The 26,772-nt window shown below is 50.2% G+C and overlaps 1 protein-coding gene across 1 annotated transcript; it reads right to left on the bottom strand.

Moving 5' to 3' along the window:
• Nucleotides 1-14: 14 nt before the first annotated feature.
• ASB13 (ankyrin repeat and SOCS box containing 13) lies at nt 15-18,036 on the bottom strand. Its single transcript, XM_045072319.1, has 6 exons — nt 17,881-18,036; nt 12,911-13,098; nt 11,674-11,824; nt 9,321-9,455; nt 3,519-3,710; nt 15-1,882 (listed from the first exon to the last, which is right to left on the bottom strand). Exons 1-6 carry the CDS (start codon nt 17,921-17,923, stop codon nt 1,755-1,757), a joined length of 837 nt encoding a protein of 278 aa, XP_044928254.1. The 5' UTR covers nt 17,924-18,036; the 3' UTR covers nt 15-1,754.
• Between the last annotated feature and the right edge of the window lie 8,736 nt (nt 18,037-26,772).

Here is a 26,772-nt window from a genome sequence, read left to right as displayed (position 1 = left end):
TGTGAACGTCAGGATGGACTCTATGAAACAATTTTTATTGAGCAGTGAGTGTGGGGACGGACTCTGCACTCTAGTCCACGGGAGAAAGCGCATCAGCACTCGTGGCTAGAGGCCAGTTTCTGTTACACAGGTGGATGGGCAGAACCCAGAGATTTTTTCATTGTTGTTGTTAGTACGTGCAAAACCATCTGCCCCAAACTTGGATCTCACATGGCACTGGAAGGGGAGTGACCCATTCTCGGCGCTCAGCGAGGTACCACCTTGACAATGCATCAATGTCATTTTCAAGCCAGAAAATGCCCACTGGCCACCACCATGAAACTCTCCCCAGATCTGCGGCCCCACCAAGGAACCCCGAGGAGACGAGACGCGCCCACGCCTGGCTTCCCCAGTGCAGCCTCTTTCTGCCCCACACACTCCCCTGAGAGCAGGTCGGGACATTGGCCTTCGGGCACAACTCCCAGCCTCGTTTCCCAGTGGTGCCTTCCCTGTGTCCCCAGAAACCAAATACACCTGCACGAATTATGCAAACGTCCTCTAGTTGAACTGCCTGGTTTTTGTGTTTTTAAATCAGGAGAGAGAATCTGACACAGAGGCCATGTAACTGTACTACTGAAGGGTTCATCTCATGGCCGAGAGTGTAGAGCTCCTGTCTCTGTTACTACAGGAACAGACCGGAAAAACGTTTTCTTCCCCTGCCTTGGGGAAAGAGTCTGATTCCTACGCAGCTCAGCACTCGGACAGTTCCCAGCATCACAGACGTCCCGGAAGTCCCTACTAAAGGCACGAGTCAGCAGCTGCTCATCCCGGGAGCCAGCAATCTCCCTGACCTAACAATTTCAGAGCTTCGGGGAGTGAGCACACTCTAGGGTAAGGAGAGAATCCATTCATCCAGAGGAGCGGTCCTCCCTAGAGGGGCTCCTAACGGTCCTTCACGTTGGAAGCTTCTCCCGGAATACATGCGGACACTCCTGCACGTCCTCTGGGGTTCTGCAGACCTGTAAACAAAACCTCAGCGCGGCAGCCTGTGTCTGCTCTAATTCAAGATTGTATCCCCAACATAAACTTCTGCAGAGCTGAGGCATGGAGAGTCCCTGTGCTAGGTGTGGGGAGTAATCTGCCCAAGGCTTCCCCCACCAACACCCCTGCAAACCCCCCTGAGTGTCAGGTCTGCCTGGGCACAGGGGGACCTTGTAGAGTGCCGAGCACAGCTCCAGAAAAAAGCGTCCAAGTAGCAGGATGTCATCAAAGCAGCTGTCCCCAACCACACGGTCAGAACCTGACCTTTGCAGCACAGGGTCCTTCCCCTTCGGACACCCAGGACCGCGCTAGTGCCGAAGGTGCCCCGGGCTCTGGGGCAGCAGGGCCCTAGACCCTCAGCCCCGCGTGGCCTTCTCCTGTGCTCCCAGAAGAGTCCTCCCTGAGAGTCCCCCTGAGGAAGGTCAGTGAACGGACACCGGATGGCTGGGCCCGAGGAGAGAGCAGAATTCCAGGCGAGGCAGCACGGGGCCATGCTCCCTGCAGAAGCTGAGGCCGGGCCTTCCCAGGGCCTTGGAAGTATCCTCCGCGGGTCTGCAGAGGAGACAGAGCAGGGCAGGCAGCCGGGACGCAGGGAGCGTGTTCTGGCTCCAGCAGTCGGGCGGCTGCAGACAAGGCCAGTCCTTGCGGCCCAGCCGCTAGGCTCGGCAAGGCCGGCAGCCAGGGGACCCCCACCCCCGGCGCCCTGGCCGCCTCCTGCCTCCCAGGCCTGCGGCTCAGTTGTAGGAAAGATAGTCGATGAGCCGGGGAGGGATGTTCAACTTGGTGATCTTCTCCAGGCCTCGGACGCCAGTAGCCCTCCTCAGGCTCACCCGGCAGAGCTGCGACAGGGTCAGAGGTGTTTCTGGAAGAGACGGAACAGGAATCCCGTGCGGTGAGCGGGAGGAAGGAGCACACCATCCTCCCCGTCAGGAAACGCCGCGGCAGACCTGGAAACGCTTCCCCTCCCCGCGGGCTAGGACGGGGCCTGCGTGCCTTCCGGGAAGGCTACCAGGAGGGGCCCTAAGGAGCCAGGAAGGAAGATCAGGAAATGGAATCGGGTAGCGTCCACTGGGACTTCATTCTGTGCGGTTCTGGGGAGGCTTTTCTTTACCCCTTTCCTGTAATGTTAGAGCTTGGCACACAGATTCGCCAGCAAAGGACTGCTCTGTGGCTAGCAGGCTCATTTCTCAAACTTCCAGACTGCTCTGTGGCTGGCAGGCTCATTTCTCAAACTTCCAGACAGATGAGGGCCGGGGTGAGGGCCGGCGCCGGGCAGGTCCCAGGCCACAGGCCCTGCTCTCACCGCCCGAGCCGCGGGGCAGAGAGGGACCCGGGCACAATATGCACACACCACAGAACGGCTCTGACAGACACAGCTTGGCTCGCAGGCTGAGGGTCAGGACCTCGGGAGGAAAGGAGAAGCCTGCAGCCGTGGCTCGGGAGGGCGAGCACACCAGGGCCAACAATGGAAGGTCCCTGGGGCCCCTGGCCACCAAGGCACTCTGCGTAACAGAGTCGGCTTTTACAATGATTCGATTCTTTAAAAACCCACATACGCTGCAAACATCTGCTTGATAAAAATACAAATTCGCCAAACACAGTATTCTCGACTGATGAAGAGTAATGAAATAAAAAAATTCTTTGAGAGGAAAAGAAGAAAAAATAAAAGAAATCCTGGAGAAATTCATTTTCCCCCATTACTTCATGCTGCCAGTTATTTGGAACAAGAAAAGAAATACCCTCCAGGACATGTTGGACACACATGGATGGCATCTGCCTCGAAGTTCAGACGGATTTCGGTGGGGTGGGGCCAGCAAACATGTGAGTAAATTGGTTTTTTTCTCCCCCAACTGAGAGGCATCTGTAAGCCTCTTGTGGTGGTAAGGCAGTATAAAATCATTTGAAAATCTGTACCCTTGGGGCGCCTGGGTGGCTCAGTGGGTTAAAGCCTCTGCCTTTGTCTCAGGTCATGATCTCAGGGTCCTGGGATTGAGCCCCGCATCGGGCTCTGTGCTCAGCAGGGAGCCTGCTTCCTCCTCTCTCTCTGCCTGCCTCTCTGCTACTTGTGATCTCTGCCTGTCAAATGAATAAATAAAATCTTAAAAAAAAAATCTGTACCCGGGGGCACCTGGGTGGCTCAGTCCGTTAAGTGTCTGCCTTTGGCTCGGGTCATGGTCCCAGGGGCCTGGGATCAAGCCCCACTTCGGGTTCCTCTTCTCCCTCTCCCTCTGCCTGCCACTTCCCCTGCTTGGGCACTCCCTCTCTCTTACTCAAATAAATGAATAAAATCTTTTAAAAAAGAATCTGCACCCAAAGAAGTGTGGTCCTCAGCCAGATCCTTTGTCCTGGTCTCCTGGAGGGTGGGGGTGGCTCACAGGGGCCCAGGACGGCCGGCTAGCTCGGACATGACTGACAGACTGTCGGAGCATCCGCAGGCTACCCCGTGCCGTGCGAACCCAACCAAGCACATCCGCGCGACAGGGACGGCAGGGCCTCACTTTCGTAGAACTCCAGGCACTTGGCCGGCGCGCTGCTGCTCCACGTGTAGTCGGACGGCTTCTTCCCCCGGTTGTCCCGCGCGTAGATGTTGCCTCCAAACTCAACGAGCATCTCGATGAGGTCAACGTTCTTCACCTTGGCTGCGTGATGCAGGGCGGTCTCGTGAAGCTTCGCCGCGTTCACGTTGGCCCCTGCCGGTCCAGAGAGGAGAACGATTATCACAAGCAGAGGCCGAGAAGCCAGCAGAAAGGTCAGGTGGCACTTTCTCGCTCCGCACAGTGTCCAAAAGCAATGCCCCAGCCGGGAAAAGAAAGTCAAGACAGATTCTCTACGGCCTTTTCAGGATCTTTTTCAAGATCCCAAAGCTGTAATTACTTTTTTTTTTTTTGGATGGTAGGAGAGCTACAGACCAACAGCTGTAGGAAAGTGAGAGAACTGGAAATGGAACCAGAAAGAAGAAAAAGAAAACAGAAAACTTCCCTGTGAGTTAACAGGCAGTTCTAAGACCTCATACAGGCTGTGCCCGTGGATCCTGAGGCTCTGAGAGCTCGGGGGAAGCTACAGAAACTCCCCTGCTGTTCCCGCTCCTGTGCACACTGTCCCTGCTTGCGCGAGCACATGCACGGCAGGTGCAGGACAGAGGCTCTGGAAAGCTGTGCTGGAGGAAGGACGGAATACTTCCTAGTAATTATGCTTTCAGAAAAGAGAAGCCCCAAGGAAACACAGGTCATGTTCCCCAAACATCTTCCACAGTTCAGGTAAGAGATGAGGTGTCTCGTAAGCTCTGCCACCCACCTGCTCTCAGGATAGTGGTAGACATTCAGAGGGGCGCCTGGGGGGCTCAGGCGGTTAAGTGTCCACCTCCACCTCAGGCCATGATCTCGGGGTCTGGGGATCACATGGGGGGGGGGTCCTTGCTCAGTAGGGAGCCTGCTTCTCCCTCTGCCTCTACCCTTTGCCCTGTCTATGCTCTTTCTTTCTCTCTTTCAAATAAAATCTTTTAAAAAAAACAGTAGACTTTCAGAAAGAGATGAATAAGTACTAATTATAATATTTTACATGCATCAAAAATATTTTGATAAAATAGGATTTGTGTAAAACATCATTCCTAGGGCATGGCCATCACCAATTCTACGCAAGGGGATCTCCTGGACCCTCAGGATTTTTTTTTAACCAGCTTCTTTGAAGTCTGCTCCTAGTGGATAAGGAAGTTATAAGAGAAACAGGATAGGAGAAAAGTATCTTAAAGAAGCCAAGCAAATAGCCCAGCATTAGTGAAGTTATGTCCCCCAAAAGAGACTCCCATCACAGTCATAAAATATCAGCCACGTGGGGTTAGAGGAGGTCAGGTCACCAACATGTCTCCATGTGATAAATTTAGAAGAAATAAGGGATGTAAGGCTATTAGATTTCCTGTCCCACTGCTCAAAAAATATTTGGAAATTCTGGTTTCTGACTTAAAAGGGTTTCTTTTTAAAGATTTTATTTATTTATTTGAGGCAGAGAGAGAACTCAAGGCTGCACAAGTTGGGGGAGGGGAAGAGGGACAAACAGGCTCCCCACTAAGCTCAACAGGGGCTCACTCCTAGGACCTGGGGGACCATGACCTGGGCTGAAGACCAATGCTTAACCAACTGGGCACCCAGGAACCCATGACTTAGAACAGTTCTAATTCCCTAGTAGAACCTAAAAACTACATCCATAACAGCCATCACTGCCTGATCCTAAGAACCCAGCAAGCACCCCAACAAGATAATACAAGCCCAGAAAAGTTCTCTGCCCAACTCCCAAGTCAGGTCAAGGCAAAAAAAAAAAAAAAAAAAAAAAAAAAAAATCCCTTAGGAAGAAAGCTACATTACCTAAGTATTTAATTCCGCAGATACGCACTGCAAAAATAATGCTGAAAGGCAATCGTTGAAGAACCATCCCCCCATAACGCTCCTGCACTGTTGAGGGGAATGCAAGCTGGCACAGCCACTCTGGAAAGCAACATGGACTTTCCTCAGAAAGTTGAAAATAGAGCTACTGTATGACCCAGCAATGGCACTACTGGGTATTTACCTGAAAGATACAAACGTAGTGATCCGAAGGGGCACGTGCACCTCAATGTTTATAGCAGCAATGTCCACAGTAGCCAAACTATGGAAAGAACCTCGACGTCCATCAACAGATGAATGGATAAAGAAGATGCAGTTCATATATACAATGGAATACTATGCAGCCATCAAAAGAAGTGGAATCTTGCCATTTGCGACGACGTGGATGGAACTAGAGTGTATTATGTTTAGCGAAATAAGTCAATCGGAGAAAGACAACTATCATATGATCTCCCTGATATGAGGAAGTGGAGATGCAACGTGGGGGACTTGGGGGGTAGGAGAAGAATAAATGAAACAAGACGGGATTGGGAGGGAGACAAACCATAAGTGACTCTTAATCTCACAAAACAAACTGAGGGCTGCTGGGGGGAGGGGGTTGGGAGAAGGGGGTGGGGTTATGGACATTGGGGAGGGTATGTGCTTTGGTGAGTGCTGTGAAGTGTGTAAACCTGGCGATTCACAGACCTGTACCCCTGGGGCTAATAATATATGTTAATTAAAAAATAAAATTAAATTAAAAAAAGAACCTCCCCCCATGAAACCCCTACATGCTGGGGGGCGCTCTTCCAATAGCCGCCTGGAAGAATAAAGAATTCTATAGTTGCAGTCATAAAGCAAATAGGAGTATGAATGCTAGACGCAAACTGGTGACGAAAAATAAACTGTAAAGTGTACAGACTGTGAAATGCAGAAGCTGCCTCAGGTCATTAATTGTGGCAACGATCATGCCAAGCGGGATGGAAAGAGACTGTCTCTGTTTAGCAAGAAAGACGGGGCCACAGGCGGTCAAGGAGAAAACCAGCGGTAGGAAGAGCTCTCGGAGTCACACCGCCTTGCTTCTCAGGCTCCAAAACCACCGCACAGTGATTCTTTCCACAAGGTGGCATCCCAAGGTACAAAGCAGGCTGTCTGTCCTGCTCCGGGCTCCTGTGGACTGGGGGTGACGCAGGAGGGGGATCGGGAGGGGGCACTGGCAGGCGCTGCAGCTCGGCGAACCACGGACCTGGGCACACACGGTACAAACAGCACCGAGGGCAGAGTCAGGAACACAGCACCGTCTGCCCGTGACAAGTACGTGACTCAACCCTCCGGGTGGAGCTTACAAAACACAGAGAAAGGAAGCGAACACACCGTAAAATGGGGGCTGGGGGGCAGGGACAGAGGAAAGAAAAAGGGGGAGAAGGTGGTTTTGTGGGGGCTGATGATGATGTGCCTGCAACTGGGGTGCGGAGAGAAGGAGGGGCTGTAGGGGAGAGGAAGGAAGAGATGAGGGGGCAGGGGAACTGGAAGGGGAGAAGGGGAGAGGGAGGAGGGAGAGAGCGGGGGCAGGGGAGAAGAAGCCAAGCAAAACAACCTCAGGCGTCGGGGCATTAAAAATTCTCAACCTCCATCTTCAGGTAAAAGGGGTCAAAGTCTGATTTCTGATTTCAAAGCACGGCCGGACCAAAGTGGACTCGGAGTAAAGCCTTATGCGCACGCGCAGACCAGGGCCGGCCACCAGGATGCGGGACCCCCCGGCACCCGCGCAGCACCCGCCCCGCTCCGCTGCGGTCCCCGCTCCTCTGCGCGCTCCCGGCTGCGGCAACAAGTCTCTGCGGCTCCGCACCAGACCCGCCGCCTCCGTGCCCACCCCGGCGTCTGAGGCTTCCCGTGGATCTTCCAAGGGCTCTGCGACCCACCGCACCACGTGAAGAATCACTACGTCCGTTAGAGCCCGCATGCTGCCCTCTCTCTCCTTTCCGGGGTGCCCTCGCTGGCAGCTGGAAACCATGCCTCTGCTCTAGGAAGGAGGAGCTGTGAAAGGCGACCATCTAAACCTACAGCGACAGTCAAGTCCAGGGCCGCGGGCCTGGTGGTGGTGGCCACCACAGCTGTGCGGGGGAGCCTTCCCCAGGGTACTCCATTCTGTCCCTCACTCCATGCCCCACGTGTTGGAAAGGCCCCCACTTGCCTTCCCAGACTGACCAGCCCGCCCCACTGAGCCCACACCTTGGAACTTGCGGGACAGTGGCTGCTAGGGCAGGGGGACCGCCTGGCCTCTATCCCCGGAATGGGCCCTGATTGGTGAATCCCTCTCTCCCCACCCCCAGGAATTGGTTCAAATAACCTGGGCCTGAGCCAGTCAGAATGTGCCAAGCCAGGACCAAGAGACTACGTTGGGTTCCGAACCAGGACCCAATGTGGCTCCTGAGATTTAAGGGGAAATGTGCGGGAGACAGCCGGAGAAGCTGTTTCTCAGTCTTAGAGAAAACTACCCGAAGCCTCGGGAAGAAAAGTGGATTTGAGCCCGACCCTGATGCTGTCATTTTCAGCCCATTAGGGACGCCAGGCATAGGATCAAGCCCGCAGAGTGGACAGCAGACCTGCAAGATTCGGAGACATGCCAGCTTCAGGATGCAGACAACCCCTGGGGCAAAGTGACCCTGACACCTGCCTCCTTCTGATCCTTTCATTCTCCTGGACCAGGACTTCCCTTCGGCCCCCTGCACGTGGCTGCTTACAGGAGTAACTGGATCCGTAAAGTCCTAACTGATACAGACAGGTGCTGGGGTTCAGGGCCCTGACTCGATGCTCTCCCCTCCAGCCACCACTAAAGGAACTAAAGAAGAAAGGGCACCAGGTGTCCTGAGCGCATACACAGCAGGCGCTCTGGGGACAGCTGTTGACGGTAACGTGGCCATTTCAGCTCAGCAGTCACGGCAGCTGATGACCCTCGAGTGACCGCAAAGCGGAGTGATTGCTGGAAGGCCTCAGACTACTCCTCGTCCGGACGGTTTAGCGTTGTGTAAGAAGGAAAACCACCCCAATGGCTAACCTGACACAAATTAAGTCTTTTTCACTAAAAACATGTAAAAGTGGCTCATGAAAGCGAACCAGACTCCCGAACAGAAAAGCACATGTAACTTACGCTCAAATGACTGCCGTCCGGGGAGAGCACGTCATCGTTCTATTTCTGACCAGTTTTGTTTTTTATCCTAAGTTGCACCCAGAATGGCTGAGCTACAATTTTCCAACAAAATATTTACACTGGGTTCATAATGAAAACTCCCTGCCAGCACCCACTTTGGCTATGTTTCAACAACCGCCATGGGAAACAGGTCCTGAATCCAACCTTCTTCACTGGACCGGGCTGTGCTTTATTTCGTTTTTTGTTTTTCGCCTTGAGAAACCCCTATCCTGAGCCTGAACAAGGACCCAGATTCCAAACGTGCTGCCGGCTCCTTTCCCACAAAGCCCCCCACCTCTTTCTGATGTAGATGCAAACCCATCAGGCAGGCAGGGTGGCTGGTTCCCGTGCCCACTCGAAATAACGACTGGCCTTTATCGAGCAGCAGATCCTGCGGAAACGTGAGTACAAGTCCTTCCAGCAACCCCGCAAAATGGGGTTTATTCTTCCCAACTTTAGAGATACAGACACGGAGGCCCACGGTCTCAGCTGTGCGGGTGGGAGAGCCACTTTCCAAGCTGGTCTGTCTGATTGCACTGCCCCGCTCGTGGCCGAGACATGGACAGGTAACCAAAACCCCTGCATCAAGTCACGCGGGTATAAACACCAGCACACCTGCCCCAGCGGCGCAGGGAGAATCAGGACACACCTGCCTTCAGCCACGCGGGTATGAACACCAGCACGCCTGCCCCGAGAAGCGCAGGGAGAATCAGGACACACTCACCCTGGGCAGCGCAGGAGAAAGGCCGGCCTACCTGCATTAAGCAGCATTTTGACGCAGTCCAGATGCTCCCGGGCACAGGCCACGTGAAGAGGGGTCCCGAAATGGCAGTCATGCGCCTCCAGGTTGGCCCCGACGTCAATAAGCAGCCTCACGCACTCAGAGCTTCCTTCAAACGCATGGGAAAGGACGGGAACCATGAATGAACGTGTGCATTTGCCATCAGCCCAAGGCAGCCGCAGCCGGACAGGTGAGCCCCGAGCCTGGCGGGCACCAGGGCTGTGGCTCAACCAAACACCATTCACAATCCCGTGTGGCCCCGGGGAGCCAAAGAAGGTCCCTCAGGGCCTGCAGGGTTTACCGAGCCTGCCAGGCAGCGGACCCTCTTGGGGGAGAGCGGAAGGTCTGGGATACCACCCTGAACCGCCGGACTCGGCTCCACGGCAGCTAGGGAAAAGCTCCCCACCTCCGGGCTGCCTCCTGAGCTGTGTGCGGGCGGCGAGCCTGGGCGTGAGCTTCTGAAGCTGCCAGCCCGAGGCCACGGCTCCTGGATGAACCTCCCTAAGCCTCCCCACCTCGTAGGTCCCCTGCTCTTGTCCCCGCCGGGGCTTTTCCTGCCTCTTCCCCGGCATCTCCAACTCGGTCTGCGCGGAGGTCCATTCTGCCCCAGGCTGCATCCTCCCTCCTCACGGACTCCCGCTCCGTCACTGGCAGCTCCAGCCCTCTGCCGGCCATGCTCCTGGGGATGTCCTGACGCGGCACAGGCCTCTCCCTCCCCTCCTGGGGGTCCCTGTGCCTGGCCGGTCTGTCTCGTCATCGGCATCGCTCCTGAGTCGGCTCTGACTCTGTGCCCTGCTCTCCCTCGTACTATAAACCCTGCCGAGCCTTCTCCCAAGCCTTCTAAGTGAATCCGTCCCCCTCGGGCTCCCCTCTCCATGTCAGGACACGCCCACCCCTTCATGCCTCTACCGAGGAGCAGCAGATGCGCCTCCCCAAACTACGCTACTTTAGCAGAAGGATCATTCTGAGTTTGAGGCAATTAAGCAGATACAAGACCAGCTCTCCCCCTTCCCCCGTCTGCCCAAGAGCGGGACATAAATTCATAAAGCTGTCCCTACTGCTCTCCACGCGGAAGGACAAATCAATGACCAGAGACAATGCAGACACACATCAGCCCGGCGAGAGCCCCAGAGAGCGCATAGGACAGTGGGTAGGTAACGCCGAAGCAGGAGATGGCTCATGTCCCAGCCGTCATTCTGCAAAGTGGGGATTTCAGGCCACACGCAGAGAGACGCAGGTGTGGAATGGCAGGGGGCACTGCGCAGCTCTAGGTGGGACTGGGGGACGCAGTGGTGTGGGGGGCAGCGGTGGGAGAGGGTTCGGAGAGCTTCTGAGTGAGACCCAGGCTGCCAACGCCTCACAGGCCGGGCCGAAGACTCTGGCTTCGACCCTCTGGCCATGGGGGGTCCCCCAAGGACCTCGAGGAGTGACTGGACCAAGGACACAATCACACGTGGTGTCGCGGGTTTCGTAAAGTGTCCTTGGAACTGTACGATGCTCCTTTGACCTGGATGGCGGTGGTACGGTCTCAGCACGAGGTCCGGGTGATCAAAGCCGACCTCACTGGGCAGTGGGACGGGAGGCCACAGAGGACGGCGGCTCCGTGAAGAGCCGTGGAAGAGCACGCCCCACCCCCACAGCCACCCCCCACCCCCCACCCTCTCCACCCCCCGCCAACCAAGCCTGGCAGGGTGCCGCCAACCCAAATACCGGCCAGGAGCGTGCAACCTTCACTCGGAAGAGTAGAATCCAGACTCCGTCGTCTGTCATTTAACGATCTCCCACCCGCCGTGGGCCCTAAATTTCCAGTCTTCTCTGTTGACCCTCCACTGGGAACTTCGGGCCCAGTGAGCCTGCATGAGCCACCTGCTCTGTGCACGGAGTGGCCTTCCTCTTCCCCTCCACGGAAACCTATCCATTCCCGCGGGGCAGATGAAATCCCACCTGTTCCGAGCCTCCAGGGTGCACCTCCTCCCCCTGCCAGCACCTGTCCTTGGGCATATGTTGGGTCTCATCTCCCAACCAGAACAGGGAGCCACAGGGCAAAAGGCTGGGGAGACAGAGGAGCCACGGCAGGGGGAGGGTCTTGCAGTGTTAACATCTGAAAGGCACTGGAGGGCACCCTGAGAAACAGATCCCCTGCCCTGGAAACCACGCCCCCCCCGACTCCTGGGTGAAAACCATCTTGCACCCCTGGACGGGAAAAAAGGAGAAAAGGCGGAGGTGCTGACAGCCGGGCAACCCCCGACCAGGAGCCAGAAGCAGTCTGGCACCCTCCTTACCAACCTGTGGCTTCCCGTCTACACCGCCTGCTCACGTGGACTCACCGCTCATGCAGGCCTCGTGCAGCGGGGATGCCGTGTACAGGGGCGGGTTGACCTTGGCCCCGTAGGCGAGCAGGAGCTTCACGCACTCGATGCTGCCTGAGGCACAGGCATCGCACAGGGGTGTGCTGCCATCGATGTTGCGGGCGTCCACCTGGTGGCAGGGAGAAAGGAGCGGGGAGCGTCAGGGCGGGCATCAGGGCCGAGGGGAAGCCCACGGGACCCGCTCTCCCCCGATGCACATTCATCTTTGCAAAGGCCCTTGTTGGGAGCACCAGTGTCCAAGTGTGTGCCAAGGAACTGCGCCAGACAAGGGTGTTCAAAGACAAAGGAACGGGGGTCGGGAGTGCCAGTCAGCTTGCAAGTGTGGGAGGCGTCCCCTTTGGGGCTCTTCTCTCGGGACAGGCTCAATTCTGCTTCCCTCTTGCCACCTGCCCCCTGCCCCAGACTGCAAGCTAAGGACGCAGGAGGAGAGTGAGTCCGAACTCCTGCTCAGAGTGCTGGTGGCTTCACGCGGCCCCTCCGGCCGGAACACCCTCGGGAAGGAAGAAGGCGACTCCATCAGCCGGCAGGGTCTGTCTAGAACTCCGCTGTTATTCGGGGACACACTACACTGTGTTCCGGTTCCTCGGGGGCCACCGTCAGAGGCGAGGCTCTGGGGAGCTGGCGTGGCGGTGGGACCGGTGCAGCTCAGGACGCACACTGGGGCCCAGGTTCCAGCGGCTGCGGGTTGTGGGTGTCCAGTCGGCTCCTCCCAGTGCCCCACAACCGGCTGCGGCACGCCCTGGCAGGCACCAGGGAAACAAACCCGAGCCTTGTGTTCTGGGCCAGCCCACCCCTACCTTCCATCGAGAGCGGCAACCGGCTCAGTCCTCTGGGACCACAACCTTCCCCCGGACCAAGCATCAGCTCCTGGGCCTGTGTGATGTGCAGGCCTGCTCCTGCCCCTGCATCCATGCAGAACGCTCCCCCTGCCTCTCCCTGCCGACGACGGCCTCTCTCTGGCCACCAGTACGCTCCTGATAGCCGAGCCATGACCACACTGGGCCTCAGTGTGCCGCCGACCTAGAGAAGGCCCCCGCTGGCTTCCTCCTTCCCGTCCAGGGCTTTCTCTCCTTCCCGTGCATTTGCACAGCACAAGGCTAATCCCGGGCTCGAATCTCTTTTCTCTCCCTCCCTAGGTTCTGGGGAGCAGGTGGCATCCCTCCCCTCTCGGGCTCCATCCCACAGGGCCCCTCACCTGGGCCCCGGCTGCCAGCAGCAGCTGCACACACTGCGCCTGGCCCTGCAGACTGGCCGCGTGCAGGGGCGTGATGGAGTCCACCGTGACCTGGTTGACACACGCGCCGCTCTCGATCAGCCGCTGCAGCTGGAGGGTCTCGCCGCGCTGGGCCGCCTCGTGCACGGGGGTGCGCTCCACCCAGAAACCTGCGCGGGAGAGCACACGAGCGCTGGGGCCGCGCCGCCGCCTCCAGGGCCAGAGAACCCCATGCAACCCCAAGGACCCTTACGAAACCCAAGACCCCACGTGTGATCACGGAGTTGGTCCAAACAGCCCCAGACTCCCTGGGGGATGGGCGCCGGGCGGTTCAGCCGGTTGAGTGTCCGACTCACCCCGCGAGTGATCTAAGCCAATCCCAGGAAGCCTTGTCCCTGCTGCACAGCCGACCCAACTGTGGCTCCCAGGAAGGGAGGGGGAGACTGGCAGTGGTTTCACAGCTTCAAAACTCCCCTCTCTCCCACGGACTTCCAGAAGACCTTCTCTCCTTCACCTCCACGCGGCCTGGACCCGAGCACAGCCGTGCTGGAGCCATCCCGCTGCCTCCTGAGCACGGAGCCTGCACGAGCGGTGGGACGGAGCGCCGGAGCCTTGACCGTGGTGAGTCTGGGGTCACCGGGAGCCTGGTGCTCTGCTGCCCACTGGGCTCCCTACTAGGTGGGAATGAGGGTGCCCGTCTGGGCCAAGTGCAGACAAAAAGGCACGAACTAGCTGAGACCGTGAACTACCTGAAAGCACCCACTGTAGCTGTGTTTACTCGGTGTCCATAACCCAGGGTACAGTGGCGTCTTCCAGACACTCAGCTTTAAAAAAAAAAAGTGCTAAATGACCATGCTGGGTTAATACCGACCTATCCTTACCGTCACAGCACTTCAAAAGACGAGATCACGTCACATACCTCTTCATGATAGCAGCTCTCTCTCCTTAAAATGCACATCTTATTACTACATCCCCCTAGAACAGCTTTTTTTTTTAATTTAATTTTTTTCAGTGTCCAAGATTCATTGTTTATGCACCACACCTAGTGCTCCTAGTGCCCTCCATAATACCCACCACCAGACTCTCCCAACCCCCCACCCCCACCCCCCTCCCTTCCAAAACCCTCAGTTTGTTTCTCAGAGTCCACAGTCTCTCATGGTTCGTCTCCCCCTCCGAATTCCCCCATCTCACTTCTCCTCTCCTTCTCCCCATGTCACAAAATAGACAAGCCAAGCTTGTAGAACTTTCTACTCCTTCTCTTGAGGGGACCCCAGGATGTTTGCTCCCCCGTGGTAATGACCAGTCACCGGCACGCCTGTCTTGGGGGCTAGTAAAAAGCAGCTACCACCGTAAAGTCGGTCTGGAAGAAGCCAAACCCGCGGGCAGGGTGAGGGGTTGCAACCCCACGAAGGGGAAAGCAGCGTGGGGCCCCCAGTGTCGCAGCAGGACGGGGCTGCAGCTCAGGAAGGCGAGGGGGCGCCTTCGATTTCTTGCACTTCGCAGGTAATTTGGGTTTTTTGCTTTTTTAATTTTTTAATTTTTTTTACACATTGAAGGCCTGTGGCAATCCTGTGTTGCAAATTTTCCAACGGTTTTTACCTCACTTTGTGCCTGTCACACTTCGGTCATTGCTGCAGTATTTCACACTTGATTACCTTTGTTGTCGTGACCTGCGATCCATAACCTTTGGTGTTACTTACCTGTCTGGGGAGGCCCCAAACCATGCTCCTAGGAGACGGGGAGCTTAATCGACAAATGCGGGTGTCCCGACTTCCTCAGCCAACTGTTCCCCCGCCCCCCTCTTGTCAGGCCTCCCGATTCCCTAAGACCACACAGTGAAATTAAGACCAACTAATAACCCCACGCCGGCCTCTCTGTTCAAGTGAAAGGAAGGGTCCCGTGTCTCTCGCTTTAAATCAAAAGCTAGAAATGAGGGGCCCCTGGGGGGCTCAGGCAGTTAAACTCCTGACTCTTAATTTCAGCTCAGGCCATGCATGGTCTCAGGGTCATGAGACGGAGCCCCACGTTGGGCTCTGCACCCCGCAGGGAGGCTGCTTGAGATTCTCTCCCGTCCCCCTCCCCCCCAACTCGCACACATGCACTGTCACTCTCTCTAAAATAAATCTTTAAAAAAATGTTTTTAAAAACAACGAGAAATGATTAAGCTCAGGAACGGGGGCATGTGGAAGGGCTAAGACAGGCTGAAAGCCAAGTCTCTTGCTCCAAACAGCCAAGTTGTGGGTGCAAAGAAAAAGTTCTTGAAGAAAATGCGAAGTGCTACTCCAGTGAACACACGAATGCTAAGACAATGAAACAGCCTTACTGCTGATGCGGAGAAGGTGTAGGTGGTTTGAACAGAAGATCAAACCAGCCACATCATCGCCTTGAGCCAAAACCCAATCTAGGGTGAGGCCCTACCTCTCTTCAGTTCCATGGAAGGTGAGAGGCGAGGAAGCTGTAAAAGAAAGACAGAAGCTAGAAGCCTGGTTTGTGAGGTTTAAGGAAAGAAGCCGTCTCCAAATCATAAAAATGCCAAGTGAAGCGGCATGTGGTCCAGAAGATCTAGCTAAGAAAACGAACCAGGGTGGCTACAGCAAACATTATCAATGCAGATGAAATGGGTTTCTAAGGGGCGAAGATCTCATCTAGGACTTTCATAGCTAGAGAGGAGAAGTCAGAGCATGGCTTCAGGGGACAGACGGGCTCTCTGGTGAGGGGTTAATGAATCTGAGGACTTTAAGTTGAAGCCAGTGGTCACTGAACATTTCAAAAATCCTAAACCCTTAGGAATTCTGCGAAATCAATTCTTCCCATGCTCTATAAATCGAACAACAAAGCCTAGGTGAGAAAGTATATGTTTACAACACAGTTTACGGAGTATTTTAAGCCCAGTCTTGAGACTTACTGCTGGGGGTGGTGGGGGCGGGAGGGAAGCACTCAAGTGACCCTACAAATTGATTAGAGATGAATGGATTTGATGGGAGGGGTGTGAGTCTTTGGGCATAAAACAAGGAACCCAGAAAAAACCCTCCTGGGTTTAACTTCAACCTTGCTTCTTTCTCGTTGTGTGAACTCAGTTGTACCTTTAAATCATTAGACATAGGGACCGACTGCACCTCCCCCAGGACAGGTGACGAATGCTGGCACATAACCTAGCAGATCCAGGCTCTTACGGTGGTCCCAGAAACTCTCCTTTCCCTCTCCATCAGACCTTCTGATTACCCCAGACAGTAGTGAGCTATGTTTGGAGTTCTTGGCCAAGAATGACTGAGAAAATTGGTTCATCTGGCTTAGAGCCCCCAAATCCTTAAGGAACCCTTTTGTTGTCTTCTGGCAGCCTCTTGAGTACAGCTCTTGAGTACAGATCCTGAATATAGGATCACTTTTTCAACTTTGCAAATGGACACTTACGTTGGGTCCATAGCATCTTGTATTATGTTTGCAAAGTTATGAATACTGGATTCACTTAGGAGATGACTTGCCCTAAATTCTCTGCAGAACCTTACAATATGGCCTCAATAAGTACAGTCTTTACCTCTCTGAGGTGTTCTATTAAAAAATGGAAAATGTAAGTATACTATGCATCTAGAATTTCAGATCAGAATGTTAAAATGGGTTGCAGTTCCTACAGTGGGCCTCTGCTTCTGCTGGGATAGCAGGTCCCCAGATCCAATACATTCAGCTGATTCATTAGCATTGAGAATGAAAGTGTCAGGGCATATTTTTTAAGGGAAATAAAACAATGACAGTCAAAAATATCCATGAACCTCAGAAGCCGTAAATCCATTGTTGGAGTATGCTTTTCTCTTCAAGATTCCTTAAACTACACAAAAAGAAAACAAAAGCACTCAGAAGTAAATGCTCTGTTACTAAGCACTCTACATGAACAAAAATATGCCAACTAGTTTTGGCTGCCCTGGTTAGCTGTTCATTGCTTATTTAACTGAACCAAACACGGATCATGCTGGTGGGGTCAAAGTCTTGTGCCTGCCTGGGGTGGAATGCCAGGTCAAACCAGATGCTTATTAAATGCCTTTGATCTGGTTGAAGGTGGCTGTTTTGCAAGACCAAACACCTGCCTTGCTAGGGCTGTAACTCCTCACACTCGAAACTGACTCTTATGACTTCCCACCTTTATTGGCAATGCTGTTTTTACTAAGGTAAAGGTATTTTAGACAATTTTTTCTCTTTTTTATTTTATTTTTTTATTTTTATTTTGGCTTCTAGGTTTTCAAAGTGTGTTCTGGGCACATTTCATCAGCTGTAGTATTACTTCATTGGCAAAGATGTTTGCTTCCCCCAGGGAATGTCCCTTTGCCCTCGAATTCATTTTATTCTTCCGTAACCCGGATGGTAAGTGAGATTCGGGGAAGAACCGAGATGGTTTTTTTCTATTTCTTTTTCTTTTCTTTCTCTTTCTTTCTTTCTTTCTTTTTAAACACAGGGTGACCTGTCGCAAGGGCATCTCCTCCTCCCGGAGCAGATGCCTTCTATGACAACTGGGTGTACCTGTAGGATGCTAATGACAGTGCGCCACGACCTTCTCACACCGGGCACCTCCCGGGTGCTCTGAGCTTGGCCATGACGATGCCCTCCCCCTCCCCGCGCCTTGCCCAAGGTGCGCGGCGCGCCGGTGGGTCTGCAGGCGGGAAGTCCCACGACTGACGCGTCACGACCATGACTGGCTCCGCGACGCGCTGGCCGGGGTCGAGGAGCCGGACGCAGAGCGCTCCGGAGATGCTCGGGGATCCCCGAGGCTGCTCGGGAAAGGGAACCGCGGCGCTCCAGCCCCGGCCCACCCAAGCGCCCCGCCGGCGCCCCGGAGGCAGCGCGCGTCACGATCGCCGGGCGCGCGTCCTCGGACGCACCTGTCCCGCCCGAGAGCAGCCCGGCGGCCCCCGCTTCCGGGCCCGATCCGCGCCCGCAGTCCCCGCACCCGCGCCCGCACCTACCCACGTCGCCCAGGAAGCAGCCGTCCGGCCCGCGGGCCTCCATGCCGCCCGCCCGCTCGCCGCCGCGCGCCCGCACTCCCAGCGACTCCGGCGCCCGCGACCTGGGCGGGGCTCCGCGGGCTGGGCGGGCCGATGGGGGCGCGGCGCGGCCGCCCGAGGGGCCGCGGGAGTTGTAGTTCGGCCGCGGCCCGGCGCCCGGGACTCGTCCCGGAGCTCGGGGCCCAGCGCAGAGCGCGGGCGGCGGGGCTCCCGGCGGTGCCTCGCGCTGCTGGCTGGGCGGCGCTGCGGAGCTGCTCTGCTCTGGGTCCGGGAAGACCCGCCCGCACTTTCCCCGCGCGCCCTTCGGGGGGCGAGGGCAGAGCAGACGCGCCCTCCCCGGGCCCGCGGCGGGACGCAGGCACCGGTTTCCGCCTGAGTCCGGTGGACGGCCGCGTAGTGAGGTGCGCTTTGCTCTGCTTGCGCAACGCGGGTTGCACGGTTCGGCAGGTCTCACTCCGTCCACGTTCCTTGTCGCCTCGGCACGAGATCCCTCTCCCACCCCGACCTGGACGGAGCCTACGCGGAGACGTTAGTTTTGGGCTGGAAAGCAGCAATATCAGGACGTACCCGGTGCGGAAATACACGAGGACCCGTGGAGAGCAGAAGGGTTCTCTCTCCCCTGGACGACTCCCGTCCAGACCGCGGGCTTTGCATGGAAAGGGAGTTTGAAGCTGGTCTGACCAAAGCCCCTGGGGAGTCCCAGCCCCGGACCTGGAAAGGGCACTTCAAGCCTGTTTGCCGTGTGTTCGCACCCTCACTGCCACTTGTTCAACAAAACTAGGATCCTGCATTTTTCTTGTGAGTTTCTTGCATTCTGTATTCAATGTACATTTTTAAAATCTAGTTGCTGTGGGATGTTATTTTTTTCTATAACAATGCCTTGAATCATAGTTCGTATTTTCTTTTTTTCTTGATTAAAGCATCATCTAGATCTTAGTACAGACTGTATATTTGTATATACCATATATATTTATAAACCACATACATTTATACTGTATTTATGTGTCTACATAGACACGTATGTATTTCTTAAATATATTAGCAGATATTTCCTAATTAGCTTATTTTGTAAATTTTTCTCCATTCTGTTGCTTGATTGCAATATTGCAGAAAAGTTTTAGCTTTTCATATATATTCACAAATATATACTCTGAGAGTGTTCCTTCTTTCTCCAACGGTCAGAATGTATTTCCCCACCAAGAGCCAGAACATGTATATAATTATTTTGTTCTGTTCTGCTGTTAAGTCTTTAAGTCTGGAATTTGTTTTAATCTATAGGATGTAATTTAATTTTTGTCCAAGTTGAAATAAAGCTGTTCTGAAAATATCATTAACTAGTAATTTATTTTTGCGTTAATTTCCTTTTTTGCATTTCACTTGATTTTACTTTGCAGATTTTTTTTTTTTTTTAAACAAATTGAAGGCTTGTGTGTTGAGCAAGTCTATCCGTGCCATTTTTCCAACAGCATTTGCTCATTGTGTGTCTTGGTGTCACTTTTTGGCAATTTTTGCAGTTTTTCAAAGTTTTTCCATTATTTATGGTGATCTGGGGTCAATAGTCTTCGATGTTACTGTGGTAACTGCTTGGGGGCACCATGAACCAAACCCACATAAAACCTCAAACTTACTTGATAAATATTGCGTGTGCTTGAGCGCTCCCCACACCAGCCATTCCCATCACTCTCCCTGTCCTTAGGCCTCTCTCTTCCCTGCGATGGAACAATGTTGAAATCAGGCCAATCAATAACCCTACAATGGCATCTGTGTGTACAAGTGAAAGGAAGAGTCACCCACATCTCGCTTTAAATCTAAAGCTGGGGCGCCTGGGTTGCTCAGTTGGTTAAGGTCTGCCTTTGGCTCGGGTCATGATCTCAGGGTCCTGGGATAGAGCCCCACATCTGGCTCCCTGCTCAGCAGGGAGTTTTCTTCTCCCTCTCCCTCTGCCCCTCCAACCTGCTTGTCTTACGCTGTCTCGCTCTCTCAAATAAAATTAAAAACAAAAACCTAGACGGGCTGAAAGCTAGACCTCTTGTACAAAACAATTAGCCAAGTGTGAATGCAGAGGCAAAGTTCTTGAAGAAAACTGAAAGGGCTAGTTCAGCAAACACACAAATGATAAGAAAGCAAACAGCCTTAATGTTGATCATGAGGCTGTAGGAGTCTACATGAAGAGCAAACCAGCCACACCACTCCCAGAAGCCCAAATGTCCTCCGGAGCAAGACTCCCGACTCTGCAATTCCACGAAGACTGACAAGTGAGGACGCTGCAGAAGAAAAACGGGCAGAGGTTTAAGGAAAGAACCTACTTCCCAAGCATAAAGGTGCCCCAGGGAAGCAACAAGCAGATGCTACAGCGAGTTCTCCGGAAGATCTAGCTAAGAAGATCAAGGGGTCTACCCAGGTTACCCATGTCGATGGAGCAGCCTTATATTGGAAGAAAATACCACATCGAGTTACCGTTTTCGTGTTCTTCACATAAATACCCAGAAGTGGAGCTGGTGGATCATATGGTAGTTCTATTTTTTATGCTTTGAGGAACCTCCCTACTCTTTCGCAGAGTGGCTGATCCAGTAGTGCACAAGGATTCCCTTTCTCTACATCCTCACCAACGCTTGTTACTTCTTGTCTTTGATAAGAGCTATTCTAACAGGCATGAAGTGCAATTTCATTGTGGTTTTGATTTGCATTTCTCTGATGATTAATGATGTCAAGCACCTTTCCAAGCACATATTGGCCGTCGGTATGCCATCTTTGGAAAAAGGACTATTCAGGACCTCAGCCATTTTCATCACCTTATTTGTTTCCTATTGAATTGTAGGAGTTCTTTATATATTTTGGATATTAACCCCTTATCAGGTCTATGATCTACAAATATTTTATTCTCATCCAATACGCTGCCTTTTTGTTTTGCTGATGGTTTCCCTTGCAGTGCAGAAGTTTTTCATTTTGGAGTCGTTCCAAAATTATTTATTAATTATTTATTAATTATTTATTTTTGTCTCTTAAATACCATAGATGAGTGAAATCATATATTTGCCTTTCTCTGGCTTATATCACGTAGCACTGTACTATCTAGCTCCACCCATGTTGTTGTAAATGGCAAGATTTCATTTGTTTTATGGCTGAATAATATTCCATCGTGCATATACAGCACGATGTTTATACAGCACAATCTTTATCAATTCATCTATTTATGGACACTTGGGCTGTGTCCGTAACTTGACTATTTTAAATAATGCTGCCATAAAAATAGCATATATCCCTTTGAATTAGTAGTTTTGTATTTTCTGGGTAAATATCTAGTAGTGCATTTGTTGGACCATAGGGTAGTTCTATTTTTACCTTTTTAACTTTTTGAGGAATCCCCAGACTGTCTCCCACAGTAGCTGCACAGCTTGCATTCTCACCAACAGTGCCCGAGAGTTCCTATTTCTCCACATCCTCACAAACATTTGTTATTTCTTGTGCTTTTGCTTTTAGCCATTCTGATAGGTATGAGATGATATCTCATTGTAGTTTTGATTTTCATTTCCTTGGTGATGAGTGATATTGGACATCTTTTCATATATCTGTTGGCCATCTGGATGTAGTCTTTGGGGAAAAATATTTTTTAATACTTCTGCCCATTTTTTAATTGTTTTGGGGGTATTGAGTTGTATTATTTCTTCATAGATTTGTGGATACTTACCCTTTATCAAATATGTCATTTGCAAATATCTTCTCTCATTCTGTAGGCTGCCTTTTAGTTTTATTGAACAAAAAGCTGTGCAAAAGCATTTTATTTTCATGTGGTCCCAATAATTTATTTTTGCTTTTAGTTTTCTTGCCTCAGGAGATGTATCCGGAAAAATGTTGCTTCAGCCATTGTCAGAGACATTACTGCCTCTGCTCTCTTCTGCGATTTTTATGGTTTCATGTCTCACATTTAGGTCTTTAATCTGTGTTGAATCCATTTTTGTGTCTGATGTAAGAAAGTAGTTGAGTTCATTTTTCTGCTTGTGACTGTCCAGTTTTCCCAACATCATTTGATGAAGAGGCTGTCTTTTTCCCACTGTCTCTTCTTTTCTGCTTTGTCAAAGATTAGTCGACCATACAGTTATGGGTTAATTTCTGGGTTTTTTGTTCTGTTCTGTCTGATCTACGTGTTTATTTTTATGCCAGTATCATACTGTATCATATTGTTTTGATTACTATAGCTTTGTAATATGACTTGAAGTCTGGAATTGTGATACCTCCAGCTTTGCTTTTTCTTTTTCAAGATTGCTTTGGCAATTTGACATCTTCTTTGGGTCCATACAAACTTTAGGATTGTTTGTTCTAACAATCTAATTGTGCAAAATGCTGCTGGGTTTTTTTGTTTGTTTGTTTTAATAGGGATTGCATTGAATCTGTAGATTGCTTTGGGTAGCAGTTTAACAATATTCATTAAAATATTGTTGGCCCAATCCACGAGCATGAATATCTTACCATATTTTTCTGTCATCTTCAATTTTCTTCATCAATATTTGTAGCTTTCAGAGTATAGCTTTTTCACCTGTTTGGATAAGTTTATTTCTAGGTGTTTCATTATTTTTTTAAAGATGCATTTATTTATTATTTATTTATTTTAAAGAATGATTGATTGGTTTGAGAGAGAGAGAGAGAAAGAGAGAGAGCACTAGCAGGGAGGAGGGGCAGAGGGACAGGGAGAAGCAGACCCCTACTGAGCAGGAAGCCTAATAATGCAGGGCTTGATTCTAGGACCCTGGAATCATAACCCAAGCCAAAGGCAGAGGCTTAACTGACTAAACCACCCGTGTGCCCCAATGTTTTATTATTTTTGGTTCAATTGTAAATTGATTGGGTTCTTAATTTCTCTTTCCGCTGCTTCATTATGTAGTGTACAGGAATGCAACAGACTTCTGTATATTGAGAGACACTTGGGTGACTTAGTCAATTAAGCATTTTGCTTTTTCCTTATCATTTTGGATACATTTTATTTCTTTTTCTTGTCTGATTGCTGTGGCTAGGACTTCCAGTGCCATGGTCAATAAAAGTGTCAAGAGTGGGCGTCCTTGTAGTAGCATTCCCCTGTACAGCTATCTGGTCCTAGAATTTGTTTGTTGGGAGTTTTTTTAATTACGAATTCAATTTCCTTGCTAATAATTGGTCTGTTCCAATTTTCTGTTTCTTCCTATTTCCATTTTGGAAGGTTATATATTTTTAAGAATTTATCTATTTCTTCTAGGTTGTCCAATTTGTTGGCATGTAATTTTCCATAATTTTATAATTCCTTATATTTCTGTAACATTGTTTGTTATTTCTCCTCTCATTTGTGATTTTGTTTATTTGAGCCCTTTTCCTTTTTTTCTTAATGAGTATAGCTAGGTTTATCAATCCTGTTGATTTTTTTCTGTTTTTTCAAAAAACCAACTCCTGGTTTCTTAATCTGTTCTCTTATGTTTTTTCTTAGTTTTTATTTCATTTATTTGTGCTGTAATCTTTATTATTTCCTTCTGCTGGTTTTGGGTTTCATTGCTCTTTTTCTAGCTCCTTTAGGCATAAGGTTAGATTGAGAGTTTTCTTGCTTCGTGAGGTAGGCCTGTATTGCTATAAACTTTCCTCTTAGAAACACTGTTGCTGTATCCCAAAAATTTTGGACCACTATGTTTTCATTTTCATTGTTTCCATGTAATTTTTCATTTATTCTTTGCTTTCAGGTTGACCTATTTGTTGTTTAGTAGCATGTTATTTAACCTCTGTGTATTTGTGGTCTTTCCAGTTTTTTTCTTGTGGTTGATTTCTAGTTGTATAGCATTATGGTCAGAAAAGATGCATGGTATGATTTCAATCTTTTTTAATTTGTGGAGACTTGTGACCTAATATGTGTTTTATCTAAACAATGTTTCATGTGCTCTTGAAAAGAATGTTTATTCTGTTTTAGGGTGGAAGTTCTTGAACGTATTTGTTAAATCCATCTGGTGCAATGTGTCATTCAATCCTGTTGATTTTCTGTTTGAATGATCTATCCATTGATGTAAATGGGGTGTTAAAATCCCCTACTATTAATGTATTACTATCAGTTAGTTATTTTATGTTTTTTAGGAACTGTTTTTATGTATTTGGTGCTCCTATGTTGGGTGCATAAATATTTACAATTGTTATATCTTCTTATTGGATTGTCCCCTTCGTTATTAAATAGAGTCCATCTTTGTCTCTTGTTACAGTCTTTGTTTTGAAGTCTAGTTTCTTCAACGTAAGTATTGTTATTTTGGCTTTCTTTTGACACCGATGTGCATGATAAATATATCTCTATCCCCTTGCTTTCAATCTGCAGATGTCTTTAGGTCTGAAATGAGTTTTTTATAGATGGCATATAAATGGGTCTCATGGGGGTTTTTAGGTTTTGGTTTGTTTGTTTTTTTTTTTACACTTTATTTATTTATTTTAGAGAGAGATAACATGCACGAGCCAGGAAGAAGTAGAGGGAGAGGGAGACAATCTCCAGCAGACTCTGCACTGAGAACAGAACCCAATATGGGGCTCAACCCCACAAACCCAAGACTATGACCTGAGTTGAAACCAAGAGCCAGACACTCAATGGACTGAGCCCCCTAGATGCCCTGGGTCTTGGTTTTATTGTTTGTTTGTTTATTTGTTTGTTTTTAATCTGCTCTGTCACCCTATATCTTTTGAAGCATTTAGTCCATTTACTTTCAAAGTAATTATTTTTTTTAAGATTTTATTTATTTATTTAACAGACAGAGGTCGCAAGTAGGCAGAGAGCCAGGCAGAGAGAGAGGGGGAAGCAGGCTCCCCACTGAACAGGTAGCCCAATGTGGGCCTCAACCCCAGGACCCCAAGATCATGACTGAAGCCAAAGGCAGAGGCTTAACCCACCGAGCCACCCAGGTGCCCCTCAAAGTAATTATTGATGAGTATGTATTTATTGTTATTTTGTTACTTGTTTTGTAGTTGTTTCTGTAGTTTTTCCCTGATCCCTCTCTTGCTGTCTTTTATGGCTTGCTGTTTTTTATCCCCCTAGGTTTTTTTAATGATATACTTTAATTCTTTTTATTCTTTGTTTATCTATGACTGGTTTTTTAATGTGTAGTTACCATTAGGTTTGTGTAAAATATTCTCTGTATAGCAGTCTTCATTAAGTTGATGGTCACTTAAATTTGAACCCATTCTTTTCTCCTCTCCCTCTCCCCCATGTTTTGGGTATTTAGTGTCATATTTTGCATCTTTTTATTTTGCTATTCCCTTGACTGATTTTCACAGATACACTTATTTTTCATACTCTCATTTATGGCCTTTCCTTTCCACCTGGAGTCTGCTTTAGTATTTCTTGGAGGGCTGGTTTAGTGGTCATGAACTCTTTTATCTTTTGTTTTTCTGAAAAAAAAAAACCTCTCTTCCTTCTATTCTGAATGGTAACTTTGCTGGATCAAGTATTCTTGGCTGTAGATTTTTCTTGTTCAGTACTTTGGGTATATCTTGCCACCTCTTCTCGCCTGCAAAATTTCTGCTGAAAAATCTACTGAAAAATCTACTGATTCCCTTGTATGTAACTGTCATCTTTTCTCTTGCAGCTTTTAAGATTTTCTTTATAACTACTTTTTACTATATAACTGCTTTTAACTTTATAACTACTTTTTATCTGCCATTTTAATTACTGTGTCCTGATGTGGACTTCCTTGGGTTGATGGTTGGGTGGGGGTGGGGGACAATCTCTGCCACCTACATCTGGATTTCTGTTCTTCCCCCAGATTAGGGAAGTTTTCAGCTATTATTTCTTCAAATAAATTTTCTACCAGCTTTTCTCTCTTCTTCTGGGATCCTATAATACAAATGTTATTACGCTCAACGGAGTCACTGAGTTCCCTAATACTATTCTCAAATCGCATAATTTTTTTCCCTCTCATATGTTCAGCTTGGTTACTTTCTGTTACTCTCTGTCTTCTAGGTCACTAATTCATTCCTCTGTTTCATTCAGTCTGCTGCTTATTCCATCAAGTGTATTTTTAATTCCATTTATTGAGTTCTTCATCTCTGATTGGTTCTTTATTATCTCTTTGTTAAGGGTCTCACTGATGTCCTCCAATCTTTTCTCAACTCATTATGATTAACATTTTAAATTCTCTATCAGGCATATCACTTACATTCATTTCACTTAGGTCTCTTGCTGCCATTTGGGATACATTTTTCTGTCTCCTCGTTTTGTCTCTTTATGTCTGTTTCTGTTAGAAAAGTCAGTATGTCTCCTGCTCTTGAAGGTAATGGCCTTATGAAGAAGAGGTCCTGAAATTCCCTGCTGTGCTGTGTCCCTTGTTCCCCAGGACCTGGCACTTCATCAAGTGACTCCTGTGTGTGTTGCATGTGCCCTGTTGTGTTCTTGCCTCTTTTCAGTTCAGTTATCTCAAGTGGCTCTCTCTGCCTCTTGTGAGCAGTGTTTGGTCCCTGAGGAATGGGGGGGGGTGTGTTTTAACAAGGTACAGTCTGATCTGCTTGCTAATTGACACCTGGAGCCGCAGCTGCTGTACCAGTCAGCCTAAGCAGCTCTGCAAAGGGCATGTGGGTGGATCCCAAATTTTTAACAAGGTGTGTTTCAGGCTTCTGAATCACCAGCCTCTGAGGGCCTGCAAAAGGTGCCAGTGGGGAGACACAGTGCTGCTGAGGTTTGCCTTAATCTTTGTGGGGAGGGGCCCACTGTGCTGGACGGAGGCATATGTGACTGGAAAGGGTGAATCCACCAAAGTGGGGGAGAGCATCATGTAAGCAAGTGTAGCTTGGCATTAGTTCCCACAGGTGGCCTTGTGTTTATGCGGGGGGCGGGGGGCAGGGGAGGGAAATGGCATTTGCCAGCTCCCT

This window comes from Mustela putorius, unplaced genomic scaffold (genome assembly GCF_011764305.1).
Source record: "Mustela putorius furo isolate JIRA1106 unplaced genomic scaffold, ASM1176430v1.1 tig00004033_pilon_pilon_pilon, whole genome shotgun sequence".
In the NCBI taxonomy this organism is placed as follows: domain Eukaryota; kingdom Metazoa; phylum Chordata; class Mammalia; order Carnivora; family Mustelidae; genus Mustela; species Mustela putorius.
The sequence above is the reverse complement of the archived record's forward strand: the minus strand, read 5'-3'. Positions and strand labels throughout refer to the sequence as shown.